General features: G+C 47.2%; 8 protein-coding genes across 8 annotated transcripts in view; 4 read left to right on the top strand and 4 right to left on the bottom strand.

Annotated features, from left to right (window-relative positions):
• Positions 1-638, top strand: part of CNN02120 (conserved hypothetical protein) — a 1,646-nt gene extending 1,008 nt beyond the window's left edge. Inside the window, exons 5-6 of the mRNA XM_568691.2 lie at positions 1-208; positions 402-638. The exon at positions 1-208 is cut by the window's left edge and continues 231 nt beyond it. Coding sequence (XP_568691.1) covers positions 1-208; positions 402-471 — 278 coding nt within the window. The 3' untranslated portion in view covers positions 472-638. The remainder of the gene's footprint in view (positions 209-401) is intronic.
• CNN02115 (hypothetical protein) lies at positions 630-2,782 on the bottom strand. The gene is made up of 16 exons (XM_024658900.1): positions 2,745-2,782; positions 2,583-2,684; positions 2,492-2,519; positions 2,298-2,441; positions 2,164-2,238; positions 2,054-2,115; positions 1,939-1,992; positions 1,745-1,882; positions 1,649-1,692; positions 1,578-1,591; positions 1,507-1,515; positions 1,434-1,450; positions 1,153-1,381; positions 1,088-1,105; positions 904-1,030; positions 630-850 (listed from the first exon to the last, which is right to left on the bottom strand). The coding sequence occupies exons 4-16, from the start codon at positions 2,427-2,429 to the stop codon at positions 774-776; spliced, it is 996 nt and encodes a 331-aa protein (XP_024514713.1). The 5' UTR covers positions 2,430-2,441; positions 2,492-2,519; positions 2,583-2,684; positions 2,745-2,782; the 3' UTR covers positions 630-773.
• Positions 2,783-2,844: 62 nt separating this feature from the next.
• On the bottom strand, positions 2,845-5,228 carry CNN02110 (chitin synthase, putative). Its single transcript, XM_024658418.1, has 9 exons — positions 4,253-5,228; positions 3,970-4,195; positions 3,826-3,913; positions 3,616-3,767; positions 3,501-3,557; positions 3,286-3,445; positions 3,199-3,226; positions 3,064-3,142; positions 2,845-3,005 (listed from the first exon to the last, which is right to left on the bottom strand). Exons 1-9 carry the CDS (start codon positions 5,164-5,166, stop codon positions 2,895-2,897), a joined length of 1,815 nt encoding a protein of 604 aa, XP_024514089.1. The 5' UTR covers positions 5,167-5,228; the 3' UTR covers positions 2,845-2,894.
• Positions 5,229-5,425: 197 nt separating this feature from the next.
• On the top strand, positions 5,426-7,894 carry CNN02100 (expressed protein). The gene is made up of 10 exons (XM_024658417.1): positions 5,426-5,688; positions 5,761-6,043; positions 6,098-6,120; positions 6,180-6,259; positions 6,324-6,580; positions 6,637-6,665; positions 6,722-7,075; positions 7,126-7,164; positions 7,230-7,679; positions 7,751-7,894. Exons 1-10 carry the CDS (start codon positions 5,469-5,471, stop codon positions 7,768-7,770), a joined length of 1,755 nt encoding a protein of 584 aa, XP_024514088.1. The 5' UTR covers positions 5,426-5,468; the 3' UTR covers positions 7,771-7,894.
• Positions 7,895-8,113: 219 nt separating this feature from the next.
• CNN02090 (hexose transport-related protein, putative) lies at positions 8,114-10,912 on the bottom strand. Its single transcript, XM_024658416.1, has 16 exons — positions 10,616-10,912; positions 10,481-10,548; positions 10,346-10,419; positions 10,246-10,299; positions 10,122-10,191; positions 10,007-10,077; positions 9,879-9,944; positions 9,751-9,818; positions 9,436-9,695; positions 9,319-9,365; positions 9,249-9,258; positions 9,046-9,185; positions 8,876-8,980; positions 8,664-8,816; positions 8,539-8,588; positions 8,114-8,482 (listed from the first exon to the last, which is right to left on the bottom strand). The coding sequence occupies exons 1-16, from the start codon at positions 10,809-10,811 to the stop codon at positions 8,337-8,339; spliced, it is 1,578 nt and encodes a 525-aa protein (XP_024514087.1). The 5' UTR covers positions 10,812-10,912; the 3' UTR covers positions 8,114-8,336.
• A 93-nt stretch (positions 10,913-11,005) lies between these two features.
• On the bottom strand, positions 11,006-15,599 carry CNN02070 (expressed protein). The gene is made up of 13 exons (XM_024658414.1): positions 15,376-15,599; positions 14,923-15,318; positions 14,558-14,866; positions 14,352-14,484; positions 14,068-14,286; positions 13,574-13,996; positions 13,405-13,509; positions 13,007-13,341; positions 12,894-12,959; positions 12,700-12,838; positions 12,609-12,623; positions 12,366-12,542; positions 11,006-12,305 (listed from the first exon to the last, which is right to left on the bottom strand). The coding sequence occupies exons 1-9, from the start codon at positions 15,485-15,487 to the stop codon at positions 12,895-12,897; spliced, it is 2,097 nt and encodes a 698-aa protein (XP_024514090.1). The 5' UTR covers positions 15,488-15,599; the 3' UTR covers positions 11,006-12,305; positions 12,366-12,542; positions 12,609-12,623; positions 12,700-12,838; position 12,894.
• On the top strand, positions 11,028-12,890 carry CNN02080 (hypothetical protein). Its single transcript, XM_024658415.1, has 8 exons — positions 11,028-11,628; positions 11,692-11,858; positions 11,917-11,989; positions 12,046-12,171; positions 12,245-12,398; positions 12,462-12,544; positions 12,603-12,718; positions 12,781-12,890. The coding sequence occupies exons 1-8, from the start codon at positions 11,311-11,313 to the stop codon at positions 12,809-12,811; spliced, it is 1,068 nt and encodes a 355-aa protein (XP_024514086.1). The 5' UTR covers positions 11,028-11,310; the 3' UTR covers positions 12,812-12,890.
• Positions 15,600-15,762: 163 nt separating the features above from the next.
• On the top strand, positions 15,763-18,429 carry CNN02060 (amidase, putative). The gene is made up of 9 exons (XM_568681.2): positions 15,763-16,104; positions 16,156-16,270; positions 16,323-16,416; positions 16,470-16,689; positions 16,751-17,018; positions 17,096-17,249; positions 17,325-17,538; positions 17,608-17,819; positions 17,876-18,429. The coding sequence occupies exons 1-9, from the start codon at positions 15,827-15,829 to the stop codon at positions 17,989-17,991; spliced, it is 1,671 nt and encodes a 556-aa protein (XP_568681.1). The 5' UTR covers positions 15,763-15,826; the 3' UTR covers positions 17,992-18,429.
• The last annotated feature ends 1,458 nt before the right edge of the window (positions 18,430-19,887 follow it).

Raw genomic sequence — 19,887 nt, 5'->3', positions numbered from 1 at the left:
GGGGGCGGCGGCGGTTGGTGGGGTGGATGGGGACCGGGACCAGGGTTCGGAGGCGGTCAAGCTCCCCCTCCCCCTCCACCTCCCCCTTATACCAAAAACCCCCCGCTCGCCCAACGTCGTACCGCTCCACCACCGCAAACTCAAGCACCAGCTCAAAACACATGGTGGAACCCCGGTTTCTGGACCGGTCTCGCCGTAGGCGGGCTCGGTGCTTGGTTCGCTAATAATCGTAACAACAACAACAACCACGCAAGGGAGAGGGGGGATGGGTATCGGTATCGGGCGTTCCAGGGGAGAGGATTGTTTGCCGGACGGGAGGATGATTGGGCGCGAGGGATGAGGTTTAGGAGGGTAGATGATGATGATGATGATGATGATGAGCCGTGGGGTCGAGGAGCAAGAACAGGGGCAGCAGGGGGAATGGGAGAGATGAGGCGAGCGACTGGGTTTGGGGGTACATCTTCCCGTTGAGAATGTACCTCCGCTTTTTTTTTCGATTGTTTGGATATCCCCTAGTTAATAACTCGTAACCATGGCCCAAAGCCGTACATACAATTGCCCCTTGTCAACGCTCAACGTCTCTCAAAACTCTGGTCTCATACCTCGTCATGATCAACGATAGGATACATGTCATACACTATTAAATTGCACACTATGGCGCTAGCTATAATGTCCGTGAATTGGAATTCAAAACTACCTTTCTTCGGTATATCACCCCAACAACACAAGAACATTTCTAAAACATTCCTTCACTTTATGGCTTTTGAACACTTTTAACCCGTGAACAAACTGATAACAAGGTACGCTGTTGAGCAAATGAAGCGGAAGATGGACATTCCCGCAACAAAGACTATGACTCTGGTGTCAACCATTACCTGTTTCCAATACAACAAGATCACTTACTCAAAATCACAAGCATGTATATTGTGGCTTTTGAACTGTCGGAACCGTCATCAAACGCTCCAGACGTGTTGCCCGTAAGGATAGCACTGGCGAGAAGGGCGTTTGACAGCGACCACAGCAAAAGTAACTATGATGATTTAGCGTCATCCCTGTTTTTTTGTATTAAAATGGTGGCCCTGCTTACATTGGTACGAAAGTTGGCCTGCAACACTTTAGCCGCTGCTCACAAGATGATAGCAAATCACTCACATAAGTATCCTTCTGGGCTTGTTCAGATTGCTCCTTTTTGGGCCCAGATTCCGCTTCAACTTTTGATCCTTTTAATCTGATATTGTCCAAAGCATCCTGGTAGGCAATATCAATGTCTTGCTGAGCAGTTACAAGTTCCACTTCGACATGCTTTCCCACGCCGGAAACAGCACCCAAATCTGACGCTTGGGTGGCATCAGAGCCTTTTGTACCCCATGACAAGTCGTGACTACGTGGTGCAGTCAGTAACTGCTAAAAATAGGAGTTGTACCTTGACTTACAGGTTGGAATACGCATACTGGGTGGTTAGGTTAGTCGACAGTTCATTTTCAGAGTAAAAACACCAATACTCACAACATTGAGCTGTAGAGTAGATTATTAATACATGGTAACGCATATCTAACTGAGCAGAAGAAAAGACTCACAACATTGATATACGCTTCAGAAGGAAATTCTTAGATCAGTAACCATCTCATAAAAGGTTCACCAAACTTACTAGGTGAGAAGAGCATATATTGGATGAAGCAAGTAAAGATGTGCCTATATATTGTCAATCACAGAAAAGCTTTGACAAGTAAGGGGACCAGCTTACCAAGGGTCAAGGGCCAAGAAACTGGAAATCACATAAATACCATAGGTTGCTATGAGTGATACCACCATCTTGGCAAAAATTGGGCTGTTTATATTTTTGATCGCCTGTACCATACAAAGCACAGCTGCGACCAGCATACTGTGTTACATAAAACTTTTAGTATCCACGCCTCAGCATCACTTGTGACGACTCACTAGGTAGTCAAAAGGGCAAAAAAGTAGATTGCTGCTTTGTACTTCCAAGGCGAACTGAAGAAAGATGAAAAGCGTCGGCTGGCCGTCTCTCTTGTCCCCAGAAATGAACACATACCCTTGTGGCCTGTTTCCCATTGCGAAGATGAAACAACCAATCAAAGCACCGAGATAACCATACTAACATCGAATGAGCTAGTGTCTTATACGGTTGAAAAAACGGCGTACTCGTGCAATGGTATTGAGCACATCGATATGAGGGATATTGAAAGCGCTGCCTTCTAACGCGCTGGTAAGGATGGCCTATTTTTTCCCTTTGTTAGGCTATCTGTATAGACATGCAACAGTTGCTGTTCACTCACAAAGAAAATGTAAAAGTTTGCCAAAGCGAACCAAGAAAATATCAAGTTCAGAAAGTTGTACACTGATTCCAACATCAGGGCTGACTTTCTCGCAAACGAATGGTCAGATCGCCAAATTTGGTTCGTGTGCATTAACGCGTAGACCTGAAGATATGTAAGCGTAAAACTCTAAACTAAACCCGTGTGGCACTCACAGCTGCAAAGAAGGAACCGTTAAGCCATCTAGAAAACGAAGAATGTCAGACACACATTTTTTATTTTCTTTCGATAAAGAGAACTACTCACCTTCTTCTTTGAGCAATGAACTCTGGGATGGTATCAGGGCAATCCGTTTCTCCAACAGCAGCCTTGACGAATTTAAGCACCCAGTTTGCCTTGGGTTTGGCCCTATACGACGTGCTGGATCAGCAATAATGACATGTATCATCACCGTGAAGTGATGCTTACACGATTTCGAAACACAAGATCCTATCTTCTGCCAAGTACTATAGCAACCAATTAGAAGATTAATCAAAAAGCATCAAATGCAGCTATAAAACATACCCTGATGAAGAACAAGGCAGTCAGTAAAATGCTCCCAGTTCTACAATTTTGGACTCACATATTACCAGTGAATGTGTCTGCCTTTCCAGTATTGAGCTGTTCACCAGCAAAATAACTCGCCAACGGTCCCGTTCTCCCATCCCCATTGTTTTGCAAAGCAATCCACTGTATATCACCGTTTGTGAGTCCCCGGAACAAGATATTCTCAGCTGTTGCAACTCACCCTGTAGGCGGAGAAAGCACCAGGCAAAACAGTACAGTATCCGAAAAGACTCTCCAAAGGTTTGTCGAGGATGTTGGACCTATGGCCATTATCAGCGTCAGATTCGACGCAAATGAATCTGCAAGTTGTACTCACATCTTGTATTCAAAGGCTTGAGCGGCGACTACGCAACAAACTAGCGTTTAGCTGATCATGTAGATAATGTGGCGGTTGTTCACTTACCAAGGGGGTTCAATAAACTTCTCCAAGTTTTGCCCTTGAAGGTTGCAATTTCTCCACAGGCACCACCAACATTAGAGTTGACATCAAATGCTTTCCAAAGATGATAGATGGATTTCGGAGCTGGTTGCGTTCCCACATCAAGAAGAATGCAGACATTTGGCTACATACATGGTCAGTGACACATTCGTTGGGTCGAACAGATGAATGATACGTACTGATAGCAAGGGCGCGAAGGCGTTAAAGAACCATCGATGGGAGTTGATCTTTTTGGCCTAAAGAAGTAATCAGCTACGAATACACGACGCATACATGATGAGGCTCCCAGCTCACATTTTTCTCTTTCATGCAAAAGATAATCTGGCATGGAACAATGCCTTTGTCTGGATATTTGAAGTGTAAATCACCATCAAGAGCAAAACTGGTCGTGTATTCGAAAACATGCGCTGTGACCGGTCGATCCTTTACTGTGTTCGTCATTGCACCTGTTTGTCAAAGTATCGGAATGTCAGCAATGAATTTGACTGATGAATATACCCTGACCTTCTTGGTATACTCCGAGTGCAGCTAAACAATCGAGGACGCGGGGGTTGACTGCCTTACGACCGTCCGCAACAATGCAAACGACGACCTGAATACCTTGACATCAATATTGAAACACCTACGCGTAGACATGAGATCATTCACCTTTTGCCAACCATCCTTGCCCCAGACCCTCGAGTTCTTACGCCCACATAGGTGGGCAATATTTTTCATGACTCCATAAAGTGTTCGGCAAAAGAGCTCGGCGTTTTCATTGTACATTGTGATCACGATGAAGAGTTCAGTCTGTCGGGGTGGAGAGGTTATGTTCTGCCGAAGACGGAAGCCTGCTGCTGGGACATCATCTGGGTCGGTGGTAATCGCAGTATACCTACGTCTGAGTCAGCGAATACACAGGGTCTCAAGCCTGCAAAAGTCGCTGCCCCACCTTGTAGTCTTTTGCTCTTCTACTCCCTTGATAGGTAGAAATTGTGCCAGTCGAGTGGGGATGTTCATCTCGATGGCAAAGAAACCATTCTCATCGAGGGTGGCTGATTGTTTGATCCTCCGGTACCCCGCAGCGTTGTGCGCTCGCCGACCGACTCGACCTGCAGGCGCAGGCCCAAAATGCTTAGTAGTCGACATTTCCGCTTTTTCATCCAATATACCGCCCTGCTCCCATGAAGGGGGTCGGCCGCCAAATGACTGGGGGACTGAGAGATCGCCATCATAGTCGTTGAAGCCCATCGAAGATTCGACCCGTTTCTCGGGTTCATAACCCATTCCACTTCCGAGCAAAGCATTTTCGACGTCCGGTTCAACGTTATGAAGATGAGTAGCGTCATTATAAACGAAGCTGTCATCCATGAACGGCGAAGGAGAGCGAGATTCTTCCCTCAAATGAGACCTTGGATCGATTGCGTAGCGAATTGTATTGGCTTGAGTCAAACCAACAGATAGATCAGGGTGATTGGGGTCGGGAGGTGGAAGATAGGAAGGTAAAGGTTGGGCGTAAGTTGGAGTCGGGGCTTCTGGTAAGTTGGGTGTTTGAATGCCGCGCGCGCGGGCAAGCGCAGCTTCAAAAAACGGAAGGCGAGCAGAAACAGGAGTTGGTTGAGCGACGAGTAGTTGGGGAGCATACGGAGGCTGGTATAAAGGTGCGCTATTTATTGGCTCTTCTCCTTGGAGTTGAGCATATGCACCGACTTCACGTGCGTCGGAGAATGGATTCAAGGTATTGTTGTTGACGTGGTGGTCATAAGAGGGTGCAGGGGTTGATTGTATGGGGGCATAGAGAGAAGGCGAGGGCGAGTGAGAGGGAGGGTAGAAACTCGGAGGAGGTTTGCGTGATATGTTAGGCATGGGCGATGTGGTGGATGTATGTATGGATGAATGAAGTGTGAGTTGTTGTGCAAGAAGTGCCAGTGTAGGAAAGTGGGGGCGAATGTTTGTCGCCTTTCTGCGGAGACCCTGAAGGAACAGCCCATAATCCTCTGTGAACTAAAAAACAGTCACGTCCAAAAGTCACGTGACTGCATTTGGTTCCGTTGAACAATGTCCATTGTGCGTCGTGGGTTGGTCAACCAGCGCCAACCGCCAGCGCAAATGGTACGTGCCCTCACGAGAATAGTAATTGTAGCTACACCTCTTTCAACGCTTCCAGCATGTCCCTAGACGAAATTCCCCCTCTTCCCGAGACCGTCGCCGACGGCAGGCCATCATCTGATGATGAGGACAGCCTCGAAGATGAAGGTCCTCCCGAGCTAATTTTCCCCCCATTTCCCAAACTTCCGTCTGGCGCTTCTTTGATTCCTTTCTCGGAGTCAGAAGTCAAAGGCGCTTGGATTCCTCCATTTTCCGCGAATCGGGAAGAGGATGGCAAGAGTGAGTCTAGCGGTTTATGAGAATTCGTATCATCTTGCTCACGTCAGGCCTGTGCATGGTCCTCGTGTGCAGACTTTGCTACTCCTCACGACCACCAAGGTCTTCCTCTCGTGGAGATGGAGCGCCCATACACCGGCCTTAACCATACTTTTGAAGAGCGTGAGAGACACAAGAAAATGAAACGTCGTGCCGCCAATGATCGAAAAAAGGAGAATCCTAATGCCACTCAAACTACGAGGTCAAAGATGAAAAAGGCCTCTGAATCACGTTTGAAGGAGGAAGACTGTTGGAAAATTGGAGACCCTTTGTCGGGCTGGCATGAACCCGCCGGTACCTCCAGCACCCGGTTTGAAATGTGAGCTGTTTTTCGTCGCATTATTCTTTCCTAACTAATATCCTCCTTCCATAGTTCGTCTCCCCCGTTCTCCCGCCGTACGTCATATTTCGCTATCATTCACGATCACATTAGAGTCTGACAATTGGACGTACAGTTATTCACGCTACAGCCGATTTCATTAGATCCCGCGATGCCGAATTGCAGTACAAATACAACAAGCGCCTCTTTGACATTGTACGCTCGTCAAGCATCCATAAATTCATTGTAGTCATCTTGCTGATTGCTTCCTTGACACTAGATCCGAGACCTGTTTGGTATCCGAACCTCTTACATTGGACGCCACTGGCCTGGGAGCGGACCCAACGCGACAATATATGCCAGCAGGCGGAGGCGATATGAGACTGGTCTCGCGCCAGTGCTTCTCCCTTCTCAACGATACGGGCAGTACGGTAACAGGCCGCCTAGACTGGAGGAAACTTGTGTCTTGCTTAGAGAGCCTGAAAACAGCGTCCGTCAATTTTTGACTTTTGCAAGGAAGGAAGTTGAAACAGCATGGTGAGTCGTATGATACTCGGAATGTAGTAATATAGACGATTGATTCATATTTCTAGGGAGTTTGAACCGGCTCTTAAGCTTGCTAGTGAGTATCGTCATTGTTCGATGGCTGGAATAATTGACAAAGGTGTTTCTCATCAGCCATGACCGCTGCTTTCATCTCATTCTTGGCTCACCACAATGTCTTCCCTGAACCTGCCTTGCATTCAGCATTCAAGAAAGCTGCTGCTATTGCTCGATCCGGTCCAGCAAAGCTCATCCGAGCCCGGGAATTGGAGAACATTCTGGTCCGAGGGACTCGTTGGAATAGAGCCAGCTGGGCTGTTTGGGGAGGTTCTCATAGTGGACCTGAACCCGGTGGCCCTGAGAAGGAAAGCCAATGGGGATCACTCTCTACGGAGTTTCAAGCCTCTGAAGAGAAGACTAAGCCTGAAAATCCTGACGAAGCTGAAACTGGAGACTCTGACGAAGCAGGCGGCTGGACTGTTGATGAAAGTACGTCGCAGATTGCGGTCCGTCGGTCGATCAAAGCTAATGTATCACAGTCCTTGACAAGCGCCTTGACCCGCCTACCAAGGAAGATGGTAAGTGATCTGTACCTATTTCATCAAAGGACATCTGCTGATCCCAAAACCTTCTTGACGAACAGCTATCAACGCTGTCCATTCACTTATCCAGCCCTTCTCAATTGATGACATTCACCTCATTCAAAACATCGAGTTCTCCAACCGTATCATCATCGCAGTGTTGCCTCCTCAGCCAGCTGAGGCCGGTGCTCCTGCTTATATCTCCAAATGTTACCGAATTGTCACCATCAAATCCCCCTTACAGCCGACATTTAAGAAATCGCTCCCTATCCAGACCAACCGTGATGACGCAGAGGATGGAGACGGTGAGGAAGAAACAGATAAGGAGCAGAATACTCCTGAACCTGAGGAGCTGATTATCTGGGTGGAGGCTGAGGATTTCGCAGGCAAGAATGGAGGTATAGGGTATGTTGGGATGAGCTTACAGGGACGTTGGGGTTTGATGGGCCTCAAGGAAGATAAGGACAAGTCTGCCAAATATGACCAATGGTGGGCATTCAAGGCTTCAGACTGTAAGTTGCTATTATTGTCCTCGCGTCGAATGGCGACCAAAAGTGATAGTCACTGACGGGAAAATCCGCAGTTGTGCTCCCCGCCATGTAATATAGATAATAATTCGGACGACTGATATTGGATCATACGGCCTTTTTTACATTTTGACGGCAATCCTGCTACGAAAAGTAGGCAGTCATACCATTGTAGATCGTTAGATTGTTCTATGCAAACCTGTCATTGAGCAATGCATGCCAAGATCACGCCAACCTCAAGTCATGAGTTTATTTCTATGCCTTTTTAGGGCCGATCTATTGTCCAGAAGGCAAGTCGCCTGCCATTTGTCATCAGGGACCGGTGATTGATTAACTTTGGTTTCCTATTTAAGCTTTCACCAATCAATCAGATAATGTGAGTGAAGTTTTGAAAGGCTGATTTATCTCATTCTTATGCGCTTCAAGTGGCAGAACTATTGTGCATACCTCGAGAGTGTCGCAACATATAGCACTATATGTTATAGCATAAAACTCATGAGAAAGACAGCAATCAGCGAATACCAGAACATGCTTTCTACAAAAAAGCCACAACAATCAGTCTACCAGTACCCAGATCATGAAAATAAGAGAAGAGAATGTGGAGCATCAATTTGTGTTGACCTCTACCTATAAAATAGACCTTTATCTAGTAACTGTTACAGGTACATCCTTGATGTCGACTTTGGCATCGTCGCTCTTTGCCTCGGCAGGGTCATAGTCGTCTGGTACGGCGGGATTCACTGAGTCTCGATCTCCAAAAACTTCCTTAATCTCCTCAAGAGTGAGGCCTGAGACAGTCAGCGTCGGCATGACCGAAAATAAATTGCATTAGCCTTTCACCTACCTTTTGTTTCGGGGAATGTAAAGTAGACAGCGAGCACGATGAGCACGAGACTATAGGCAGGATGACCGAGATACCGAGATGATCAGCCCATAATCTATTTACGTGTATGGTTTTTAAATACTTACAATGCGGTATAGACGAAATAGAATTTCCATCCCAGAGCATCCATAGCGATGGGATTTGTCCATTGCCCCAAAACACCTTGAGAAGCGTCAAAAGCAACCTCAAATGCCAACCCCTTTGCACGGATGTTGTATGGCAAGATCTCGACAGCATAACTAAATGACCGTTAGCGGGTTTCAGCGAGAATGCAATTGCTCTACAATAGTATACTGACGCGTATGGTAAGGGATTACAGCCAATGTTGTAGAACCCGTTATAGAGAAATACCAAGGCAACTACAGCTCGACCAGCAGCTAAATCGCCGCGCTTAGCGTATAACCTAGAAAGGGGACACATATCAGTTCCGCGTTTATGAAGCAATAAGATATCTTAAGATGGACATACGCGCTGCAAGCTCCGAATGGTACATTAACTGCAAGCATTCCTCCAAAGCTGGTCAGCCAAAGGGCCCGACGACCAAGGCGTTCAACGAGCATGGCACCGGCGACCGAAGTAAGCCAGTTGAAGACTTGAAGACCGCCGTTCTACCACAATTCAAGTTAGCCTCTAGACCCAAAAAACGGTGTTCATAGGCAGCTTATACGTACAATCCCAGTTCTAGGAAAAAAAGTGAGTTCATGAGATACCGATAGGTCATCGCAGAGGTTAGGTACTCACTGTTGGGTTGCAGATGTGATACCTACAGAAGACAGAATAGTGGATAGCTGCCATCAACGATGCAGTTCCGGCATTATAATAAGCATTGTGGCCAAGGGCTAAAAAGCTGTTTCTTACATAGTAGGAGGTTATTGATGTTCCACACCAGTCAATACCGATAACCATAATGGTAATGATAAACATCCTGTACCGGTTCGAACCGGTCGAAACGAGGTCGAGCCAAGGTTTGATCCATCCTTTAGTCTCGTACATCGCCTCAGCATCGAGCGTTTGTTTGATTTCTTGCAATTCGAATTGTACCAAAGGATCAGATTCGTCACCGTTGGCGTGGTAACGAGCCAAAATTGCCAGAGCTTCATCTGTACGATTCTTTTTCACTATAATGCGACATTAGCATTGAACCCCGCATATCTGGCGGAATGTAAGCCCTACTTAGGTAGCGGGGGCTTTCTGGAAGCCACATTCCGATACAGACAAGGATGAGTGCGGGCACAGCTTGTCTGGGAATCATAAATGGTTAACGACCATGCAGCCGCTGCTGAGTTACATAACACACTCACCCAATGCAGGGGATCCTCCATGCCCAGTCATTGGAAAGGTAGGCAGTTCCAAAAGATAACCAAGCGCTGATAACCACGGTAGGCTTAGCGCATGGACACGGTAAAAGAATGGAAACTGTCTTACTCACCAGATAATACTGCCGACGTACCAGAACGTGTTATAAAATGACGCGACGACACTACGCTGACGAGGGTGTGCCTGAAAAGAGATATGAGCCACTCCTTATCTTAAAGCCCACTTACAATTTCAGAGGCTAAAAGCGGGCCTGAACATAAGGTCCCAGCGACACCGAAACCAATCAAGAATCGACCACTAATTTAACAGTCAGTCAGCGAGCGTTGTTACCCATAACAGGAGCGGACATACCCAATGAAAAAGTCTCTATTAGTCGCTGCAGCTTGTAGAATAGCACCGACCAGCCTGAACCCACATGAGCGGTCATTTTGAAACTTATATATCAGCGTACATGATACAGGAACCGATGAACATAGTAATTTTCCGGCCTCTCCAATCACTTAACCAACCAAAAAACGGTGAACCCTGCGAAGAAGCCAGTGTGAGCGTTGACGTTGGCCACCAAAATCAGGTAGAAAACACTTACAACTATGACACCGATGGACAGCATAGCGGTGACGACACCCAATGCGGATCCAGTAGGATGACCCACGACTTCGGTCAACGTCGTGTAGTATCAGCATGCCGGGTGATAGTCATAATTCTACTGCCTGATACTCACCGGCTTCCCAGGTAGGAATACTTTGTAAGTTGTTGATGAGACTTTTGTCATAGCCACCCGTCGCTTGAGCTACCATGTAAAGCAGTATGACAAGGTTGCCTCGTCTCATCCCAGGATCTTTCCACCATTGTGGATGGGCATTGTTCTGGTATTCAGCGAAAACGAACTTGCTTGATACGCTGTGACCTGGAGCCATGGCAGCTAATAGTTGATTGGTATGTATCGGCTGATTCTACGGCTACAGAACCAGAAGAAAAAACGAGGTGGGGGTTTTGATTCTATAGTAATATATTGTGCATGATTGGACACTATTTATGTTCCAGCGTTATCACGAGACAAATTATAACTTGATAACACGCCCGGCAACTCACTCGGAAGTTGAGGACCATTTCAGGCACATACTACATGTGACTAATTCCCGACGTACTGATTCCCGATGGCTCACAACTCACCCGCCAGCTCGTCCGGCTGGCTTATCTCGTCCTCAGCATGACCAAAATCTATTCTCTCGCTTTCCTCCTTATCTTCCATCTCATATTCCATTTCGGAGCAACGCAATCCCCCGGTCGATCACATGGCCTTCAGGAAAACCGCTCCGTTAGGTCAGCCGTCGTCAAGAACGTATATATGAACAATTCCTTCATAATCTCTCGCCATTGTTGATAAGCCCCTCTACCACACAGAGCGCACTAAACATGACTTCCATCACTCAGACCCAGCCAACTCTTAAGCTTCAAGGTGACAATGTCGGATCTCTAAATCTGAAGTCCGACAGTCAGTCTGCGGCTGCGGTTCCGCTCACCATCAATCTCAACCAGCACTTTGGAGACTGGAGAGACGATCTCGCTCGAGATGGCTTCGTCGTCCTCAAAGGAGCGGTACCCAAGGAGAAGGCTTTGGGATACCGACAGAGTTTCTTTGACTGGATTGAGAAATGGGGAATGGGCTTTGACCAGAAGAATAGATCAACTTGGATACCCGAGAAGGTCCCTGTTGTAAGGAAGGGTGGTATGGTGAGTTTGACTCAACGACTTGCTCTTGTCGATGGCTAATAAAAGTTTTCAACTCCGCTCTAGTTTCATCATTCCATAGGTCATGAAGCATTCGTCTGGGAAGTTCGACAAGAACAAGGTGTTCTGGACGCATTTGCCAAGCTTTGGGGAACGGATGAGCTCTTGGTTAGCTTTGATGGCGCCAATCTCTCTTTGCCGGGTAATATGCAAGACCCAAATCAACCTGCTTGGTCAGTCAGCAATTCCTTTCGTCGTCTCTTAGCAATTTTGAACTAAATAACTTCGCAGGTGGCACGTTGACCAGGATCCAGAGAAGAGGGGTTGCGTCTGCGTTCAAGGCCTCGTCAACCTCAACTACAACGTACTTGAGTTATATCCTATTTTACAAGGACATGTCTGCTAATGCTATCTGGACAGGGACCCAAGGATGGCGGCTTGAGGGTTTTGAAGAACAGCCACAAGCTTAATGACGAGTATTTCACCAAAGTCTGGAATGGTACGGACGGTTTCCGACTCCCCAAAGACATTCAAGAGTCTGACTTTGTGGGTGATCATCTTTTTCAACCTATGGGGTTCCTTATACTATGTGCCTACTCTTTGCCAACTTCCTTTGCAGTTCGGTTTTACTGAGTCCATCCTCGAATGGTTCTACGAAAACGGATGCGAATGGATCAAACCTGAGATGGAGCCTGGAGACTTAGTCCTGTGGGACTCTCGTACTGCTCATTATAACGTACCACCGCTCGGCGAAGTGGACAGATGTGCTGTTTGTGAGTGGCCTTTTTTCAAGCTGACTCATTATGGGTTCCGCTGAGTAAAATCTTCCTTTTCAGACACTTGTTACGCTCCTGCGACTACCTGTATTCCTGAGCAACTGAACATCAAGCAGCAGCTCTTCAAAGAACGGAAGATGACTGTATGTTCTCTTCAGGTTCTATAAATCCCTCTCATGCTCACTCAGTCTCTTGGAATAGACTCACTGGCCGTGTACATTCCTTTCTCCGAAGACGTCCATTGTGTTGCGCGATGGTAAGCAATGTCCATATACGCACTATGAACCATTCAACGAACCCGAGCAGACCGACAAATTGTGAGTGACCCATGCACGGGGACAATTCGTCACAGACAGTCGAGACTGAAGTGTTATGCTAGGCTTAAGCTCGCAGGTGTCAAACCGTACTAGGGATCAACTTGCTTTTGAAGGTGGTATCTGATAATTGATTTCATGTTACAATACAACTCGCATGTATACTTGCATCATGTACATCACCATAGACCGTTAGTTTCGGCTTCATTCTCCAAGTCATGTCTCAACTCGTTAAATATGTTTGCTGGGGCAACTTTAGTATTGTCCTTTGTGAATCAAGACTACACTCACCAAACGAGATATCATCAGCCAAGAACTGGGGGAATATTTCCTGCTCCTCCTCAGGAGGCAAAATCACCGACTGGCTGACAAGTAAAGCCGATGCATTTTCATCATAACTCCCTTCTCTCAAACATTGGTCAAGGGCGAACAATGTCTCTACCTGAGTGACAATCTTTGACGTATGGCTATCGCATGACTCGTTTACCTTGAGGACTGAAAGTAGCTCCCCCACATCGGCGATGCGAAGTGCCCTGTTCTCTGGGCTCCATTGTCTGGAAGACGGTGTGTAAACTAAGTCTAAAGCTAGTACATTGGCTGCTGCGGCCCAGTGGGATGACATCTCCCTTCATAGAAGGGAAAATAGTCAGCCAAGTATATTGGGAGTTTAAAAAAAGCGATCAACTTACGGGATGAGGTAAGAAGGTTGGGGATAGGCTCGCCGGATATCGAGGATCTCTAAAGCTCTGGCCACACACATATCCCTCGCCTCACAGTAGGTCGAGTTGCTAAATCTGTAGGAATGGGTGTCTCAGCTCGACATCGCGACATTATGCTGAAGAACAATCACACACTCACGCCATGGCAAAATGATCCCTGAAGAGGAGAAGTCTCTTATGCGCAACCAAGCTTAATACCAAATGACGTGCAAACGGTAACCAAGAAGCAACTTCAGGGGAAGATGAATTTTGCCCGTCACCGCCAGGATTGAAGAAAGGCATATCCTCAAAAAGACTTGCAAAACTAGCATCGGTGCTTCGAACCACGTCATACCGTTTCGGGTCGTGCCTCTCAAGTGAACGGTAGGCAATGAAGAACTGATGCGTTAATCGTGCGATGCGCGTTCTGGCCAGATGAAAAGAAGCTGTTGTTGGTAAACAAACGGGGGGCACCACGACTGGACCGTGGGATACGAGATGGTGATCTGATAGGTTGAGTGGATCAGGAGATTGTAGCGATTCCGCTGCTACAATATAAGGGAATCCGGCAGGTAATGAAAGCCTGAGAGATGCTTCAGCCAGGATAGTCCAGGCAGAGAAACACGGGCCATCCAAACAATCTGCAACACTCACCAATCGCGATACAAAAGGAACCACCATAATCTTCTCCGAATCTCTCTATCAAGCATATCCGGACCTCCAGCAATATGAGTGGTAGTTACACCATGTATGCGGCAAGGGTCCATTTTTTCAGCTGATTTACACAAGGTTTCATCGTGGATTTGATTAATCTGCAATGTCTGGGCAAGACGTACACCAGCGGCGGTTAAAATGCTTCCAAAAACCGGGGGACTGTGAGGTGAGGATAAGTCTCGACTCTCTGGTTTTTAGAGAACTTTGTCGAGAGTTGAACTCACCCATAGGCGTAGAACACGCATGACAGGGCGCAGATTGTATGGAGGGACATAATATCCGGGGATACCATGAAATCGGAGGACCATAACAGTTGAAGTGATGTATTGAACCAAAGTTGTGCCAGTGATTTGGGGTCTGTAGGAGTCATAATAAGCATGGCAGAGCTCGAGTACGGTGCATGATGGGACAGGAATGAGAGAGCGCTTACCACAGATGCCCCAAGCGTCAGTCGTTAAGGGGGGCAGATGATGAAGCGCTAGTGTTAGTTGGCTGAAATAGAAACTCAACCATGCTGTACCCATAAATAAAATCCCTTGACTATCCTTTTCTTCTATAAACCTCCTGTGTTTTTGAAGGAAAGACGGGCCATGTATAGTCCCATGAAGGAAGCCGAGAGCTTCGACCGCGAAAGTGACAAGGCGAGTGCTAAGGAAGGTTGACGGAAGAGTAGGGAGTGACGGAGTGACAAACAGACGAGGGAAAGACCAAGGCTGAGACTGTTGTAGCTTGGCAAATTCTAAAGGCGTTAGGTGGATATCAATTATGGGGAAAGCATTAATGCAATCTACTCACCAAATGTATCGGCATTCCCTTCCCGGCTTCTCCCTATTTCCAGCAACAGCATCACTGCCGCCATCTTCTCTAGATCATTTATGGTGTCCCCCGATTCACCTTCGACTTCATGACTGGAGACAAATGTCCGAGCTATAGACCGATCATACCCTGTACTTGCCAATGTGTCGCCAGACTGTCGATACTTCTGTTCCGCCAACTGCCGACGGAGCTCACGATTTTCCGCTAGTAATTGCTCCACCGATATAGGGCTATCTTCTTTTACCTCGTCTTGCCCTCCCCGCAGCTCTTTCCCCTTGACTAAAACAAGTTCTCTGCGACAGCGATGCCCTTCTGCTCGTCCCACACATTGGGTACATGGTACTGTCCTTGAACACCGTATCTTGCGTTTGGTACCTAAAGATCAAATGTCAGGGCTGACCCTCGTGCGAGACATGGCAGCAGGACACTCACACTGCATACAGCTAGTAGGAGCTCGTTGGGTGCGGCGGATTGCATTTGCATCTTTGGAGTTTGTACCTCGATGGAGGGATGTCAAGCCAGTCGCGGAGGTAGATGGGCTCATCTTGTGGAAACAGGCGTTGGAAGGGCGTTAAAAGAGAAGGATAACCGCAAAACATCACCCGGATGCAAGTCTTACGACCTTTATCTGTCCAATCTGTTATCGCCCGAATCATTGAGGGTCTCAACCCGAATAACCTCGTGCATGACATCGGGCCGATCGACGATGTCCTGTCAATCCCTCAATTATTTACGTAATAATTTAGGCGACGGGTGAGTGACCGGATGAGTCTGTCGACCTGCTGATAAGGGCCGGGTTCCTCAGCAATTTTCTGATCCATCGATCCATTATAAGCTCACGTCCCCACAAGAAGCCAGTCATGTTCCCAGTTACCTACCAAACATGTTATGGGAAGAAGCCGTCTCGACAAAACGCAGGGAAAGGGAATCAAAACTGCCACCCAAATGGCTCATCCCTTCAGATCAACTACCACCAAGCGATGTCCTCAATGTCCAAAATGTACCTGAAACTCTAGGTTGTCTCTCAGAAAGGGAAATCGGGATAACAGGAGCCGGAGTTTCGGAAATCTTGAGCAAAATCGCCAGCCGCCAATGGACGTCGAGGGAAGTGACTGAAGCTTTTGCCCATCGAACCACTATTGCCCACCAGTTGCTGAATCCGTAAGTGCGCCGCTTGCTCAGTCTGGTCGAGATTGGCTCATGATGGTGCAGCATTACCGAGGTGAATTTTGAGACCGCGTTTTCTCAGGCAGATTACCTTGACGAATACCTCGCTCGAGAGGGAAAGACGATCGGTCCATTGCACGGCCTTCCAATCTCATGTAAAGTGAGTGCCTGCGGATATGCTAGCTCAGGAGAACGCTTACAGCACCGCCAAGGATTCTTGCGACGTAGAAGGTCTCGACACAACCATGGGCTACTCTGCTTGGGTGGGGAGTAAAGCTAAGAAAGATTGTGTCATGATTGCATCATGTAAGCGGGCCTTTTGTGAACTGGGCACCTCTATCTAATACCTCTCACTTCAGTACGAGCTGCAGGAGCAATCCCATTTGTGAAAACCAATCTCGGTCATACACTTATGATGGGCGAAACCGTTAACCATTTATTTGGACGATCGCTCAATCCCTGGAACAGATCTCTTACCCCCGGAGGCAGCAGCGGCGGTGAGGCAGCTCTTCTCGCTTTTCGTGGAAGTCCAGTAGGCTGGGGAACAGATATCGGTGGAAGCATCCGGCTACCTTCAGCGTAAGGCTATAGCTCGCTTCCTTGTCTTATTACTGTATAGTACAGCTTAAAGGTAATTTAGGTCGACTAACCTGTACGGTCTGCGACCTTCTCCCGGGCGAGTATCGTATCGCGGCTTGGCGGACACATTCCTCGGCCAAGAGGCCGTTCGATGCGTCCTGGGGCCCATGGGTCAGTCACCTTCTGACCTCGAATTGCTCATGTCTGTCTACATGGCCTCAAAGCCATGGAACAACGACCCGGATGTAATCCCACTCGAGTGGAAGAAACCAAGTGATGCGCTGGCCGAGAGACCTTGTTGTTTTGCTTATATTAACGGCGACGAATTCGTAAGTGGGATTGATTGACCAATAAAGAAGCATTCGCCCCGAAGAGAGATTTATCAGATGCTGAATTGCGCTTGAAGGTCACACCGCATCCTCCAATCCAACGAGCTCTCAAACATGTTATTGAAAGACTACGAAAAGCTGGGCACCAAGTAGTAGAGTGGCAAGGTCCGCTCGCCAAAAATGCCGGTCGTTTGATGCTAGATTTCTGGACTGCTGACGGTGGGGAAGAAGGTTGGTTCTGTATTTCACGCCAGTCAGAGAGTTATCTTGTCATGTGAATATTTGCTGACAATCTGGAACATATAGTTCGCCATCGAGTTGCTGCCTCAGGGGAACCTATGATCCCTGAAGTAGCCCAACTACTCCGCATGACCCCAGAATCCGATTTTGTACCCCCAACTGTCAGTCAGACATGGAGAAACCAACATGAACGTGATCTATGCGCCAGGCAATTTTTGGATCACTGGCAAGATAGTGCCTGTTGGTCAGGCTGTGGAGAGATCATTGATGGTTTAATCATGTAAGTCTACCATCATCCTGGAAGGATATATATTTCTATGGTTGACCCTGTCATGAACGACTTGCCTAGTCCTGCAGCCCCATTCCTTGCTCGACCTCATGGAGCAGATCTACCCAGTTCCAAATGGGGAGTGTTTGAACACACCTATGCCGACTTTCAACCTCTTTTCCAACTGTCTACAGGTTCATTTCCGAGTGGCCTGTTCCAAGATCCAAGCATCGACTTGCCATTGAAAGGGTTCACTCCAAGGAGTGACTTGGATAAAGTGGTACAAGCCTTATGTGAGTGGTAACAGACTTTTTTCCTCCCTTGACTGACATCATGGCATTTGATGAAGATTCTGACCCAGAAGAATGGCGAGGTGCACCTATTGGATTTCAGCTGGTAGGACGACGATTGGAGGAGGAGAAAGTTCTAGCCATGCTGCAGCAAGTGCAAAAAGCTCTAGAGTAGGATTCACTGGCTCAGCATGAAATGATTTTGAGTGAGAATGTAATTTTTGCACTGAATTGAGTATTCATACAAATTGGGCATTGGTGAGGGAGGATAAATCTTTTACCATAGCTATGTATACAAAATTCCATCGACATACCAAAGGAATAGAGTAGTACTTTGGACCTCACAAGGAATTTGTAAGGATACAGAGGAACGAGAGTAGGAGGAAGAGAAGGAGGAGAACGAGAGGAAGAAAGGAAAGTAGTTTGGGGTGCCGAGAGGAAAGAGATGGAGGGAAGAAGGAGAGAGGAAGAGTAGGACCGTGCAAGGAGGCGTTAGGGAGGATAGAGGTCCGAGCAGAGGATACAGGGAAAGTGTGAGAAAGATGAGTCAGCTCATAGAGCTGGTGAGAAAGATATAAAAGGCATAGCCTTTAGAGTAGATAAAATGCATAGCTGTTATGATATTATGCAAAAGTCTCACTCTCCAGTGTCTGCAACCAGATGACAGCCTGACATTCCACCTTGTCCCCGGCGTAACTATAAATGACCTCCACCTCAGACGACTGCGATTTACCGACCGACTCTTGCAAAGTCAACAAAATATCTTCGGCTTGCCTCTTCTTTCTTTTTGCCTGGTCAGCATCCTCTTCTTCCCCGACACTTGGTCAGTGTTCATCCCTTCCGGTCCGACAGCCTCGTCCCCCCATGAGTTAGCAACATCTTTATTCAGAGAGTACGTAAGCAGAAGGAAGGAAAGGTATATAAGAAGAAGAAAGATAGCTTTTCGTAGTTTTCATAGTCCTTAGAAAATCAATACTGTTGTCCTTTCTCACTACCTTGCCTCCGAGCATTCTTCCTTTTAAGTCGCTTCAGTCAGCCCTTAGTCCAGCTCCTGCTCCTTCAGGCCCTGGCTATTCCTTCCTCTAAGTCCAGCTTCTGTTCCATCAGCCTGGTAATTCTTCTGTCCGGCTCTGCTAGGCATGAATCTTTCACCTTCAATCGTCGAGTTCTACATCATCCGAGTTGAGCGCCGGGCAGCTATGCTGACTGACGTGACGCCTGTGACAATAGCCCCAAGCAGCTTAATCTTCTCAAACTCTCGAGCTCAGCAATCCCAATGACTGAATCTAATGCTCTAATGCTCTGAGAAGAACAACTGTAGACAAATGACCGAGGACACAAAACTAAAGTAGCATCAAATGTTTTCCAGCCTCTATGTCACGTGGCTGTCGCCACCCGACCTCTTCCTCATGTCAGCACGATTATGACGGTAACCCTTCCTCATCCACTTCAGTCCGCGTCCGAGCATACCCCTTCATTTTCGGCCGCGGCCTTCCCCCGAGAGATATACAGAGATAGAGAGATCGACAACCCTCCGACACCTTCCTCGCCACCGGGTTTCGGCAACGCAAAAGGATGTAGAGCTGGCTGGTGTGGGAAAGATGAGTCAGCAGAGCTTGAGGTGTAAAGGTATATAAGACAGTAGTTTTTCCATAGTTTTAGATACTTGTCGATCCACTATTGTTGTCTTCTCCAAGTATTCTTCGTCTACTTAAAGCTATCATCTTCCGGCATTGATCTGGCTGCCTATTTAAAAGGCCCTCGGATCATTTGTTGTCCCTAACCTGTTGAAGGCTATCGCCAGAAGAGATAGCCCCCTGACACTCTATGAGGACAGTGGCACTGCTACAGTAGTATGGGCTTCGATCACTGGTTTGGGGTGTATTTCTACCAAGTCCACCCCTGTATAGTTGTAAGTATGCCTCTAAAAAATGTACAAATGGTTCCATAAATATATTATGGCTAAGAAGCGTGCTCATTAAGGGATTAGTTTCACTAATCGTCAATTAGATGCTGTGTTTTATTACTCTTGCATGGAGTAGAATCCAATGCATAGAGTACCACTGCTGGA

This window comes from Cryptococcus neoformans, assembly GCF_000091045.1.
Source record: "Cryptococcus neoformans var. neoformans JEC21 chromosome 14 sequence".
Taxonomy (NCBI): Eukaryota; Fungi; Basidiomycota; class Tremellomycetes; order Tremellales; family Cryptococcaceae; genus Cryptococcus; species Cryptococcus deneoformans.
This window is presented reverse-complemented; position numbering and strand designations above follow the sequence as displayed.

Coding starts and splice junctions, on each gene's coding strand:
- CNN02100 (XM_024658417.1), top strand. CDS start 5,469: ATGTCCCTAGACGAAATTCCCCCTCTTCCCGAGACCGTCGCCGACGGC. Junction 5,689..5,760: donor TCGGGAAGAGGATGGCAAGA/GTGAGTCTAGCG, acceptor CCTCGTGTGCAG/ACTTTGCTACTCCTCACGAC. Junction 6,044..6,097: donor TCCAGCACCCGGTTTGAAAT/GTGAGCTGTTTT, acceptor CTCCTTCCATAG/TTCGTCTCCCCCGTTCTCCC.
- CNN02070 (XM_024658414.1), bottom strand. CDS start 15,487: ATGAGCCCATCTACCTCCGCGACTGGCTTGACATCCCTCCATCGAGGT. Junction 15,319..15,375: donor TCCTACTAGCTGTATGCAGT/GTGAGTGTCCTG, acceptor TTTGATCTTTAG/GTACCAAACGCAAGATACGG. Junction 13,997..14,067: donor TTCCTTTTGTATCGCGATTG/GTGAGTGTTGCA, acceptor AGCATCTCTCAG/GCTTTCATTACCTGCCGGAT.
- CNN02080 (XM_024658415.1), top strand. CDS start 11,311: ATGACTTCCATCACTCAGACCCAGCCAACTCTTAAGCTTCAAGGTGAC. Junction 11,629..11,691: donor TTGTAAGGAAGGGTGGTATG/GTGAGTTTGACT, acceptor ACTCCGCTCTAG/TTTCATCATTCCATAGGTCA. Junction 12,172..12,244: donor ACATTCAAGAGTCTGACTTT/GTGGGTGATCAT, acceptor CTTCCTTTGCAG/TTCGGTTTTACTGAGTCCAT.
- CNN02115 (XM_024658900.1), bottom strand. CDS start 2,429: ATGCACACGAACCAAATTTGGCGATCTGACCATTCGTTTGCGAGAAAG. Junction 1,993..2,053: donor ATGGGAAACAGGCCACAAGG/GTATGTGTTCAT, acceptor ATCTTTCTTCAG/TTCGCCTTGGAAGTACAAAG. Junction 1,693..1,744: donor TTCTTGGCCCTTGACCCTTG/GTAAGCTGGTCC, acceptor GACAATATATAG/GCACATCTTTACTTGCTTCA.
- CNN02060 (XM_568681.2), top strand. CDS start 15,827: ATGTTATGGGAAGAAGCCGTCTCGACAAAACGCAGGGAAAGGGAATCA. Junction 17,250..17,324: donor TGCTGACGGTGGGGAAGAAG/GTTGGTTCTGTA, acceptor TGGAACATATAG/TTCGCCATCGAGTTGCTGCC. Junction 17,539..17,607: donor ATCATTGATGGTTTAATCAT/GTAAGTCTACCA, acceptor CGACTTGCCTAG/TCCTGCAGCCCCATTCCTTG.
- CNN02110 (XM_024658418.1), bottom strand. CDS start 5,166: ATGCCTAACATATCACGCAAACCTCCTCCGAGTTTCTACCCTCCCTCT. Junction 3,143..3,198: donor CAAGCCTTTGAATACAAGAT/GTGAGTACAACT, acceptor TAATGGCCATAG/GTCCAACATCCTCGACAAAC. Junction 3,006..3,063: donor GTGCTTTCTCCGCCTACAGG/GTGAGTTGCAAC, acceptor GGTGATATACAG/TGGATTGCTTTGCAAAACAA.
- CNN02090 (XM_024658416.1), bottom strand. CDS start 10,811: ATGGCTCCAGGTCACAGCGTATCAAGCAAGTTCGTTTTCGCTGAATAC. Junction 10,078..10,121: donor CGCTTTTAGCCTCTGAAATT/GTAAGTGGGCTT, acceptor ATCTCTTTTCAG/GCACACCCTCGTCAGCGTAG. Junction 9,945..10,006: donor TACGTCGGCAGTATTATCTG/GTGAGTAAGACA, acceptor CGTGGTTATCAG/CGCTTGGTTATCTTTTGGAA.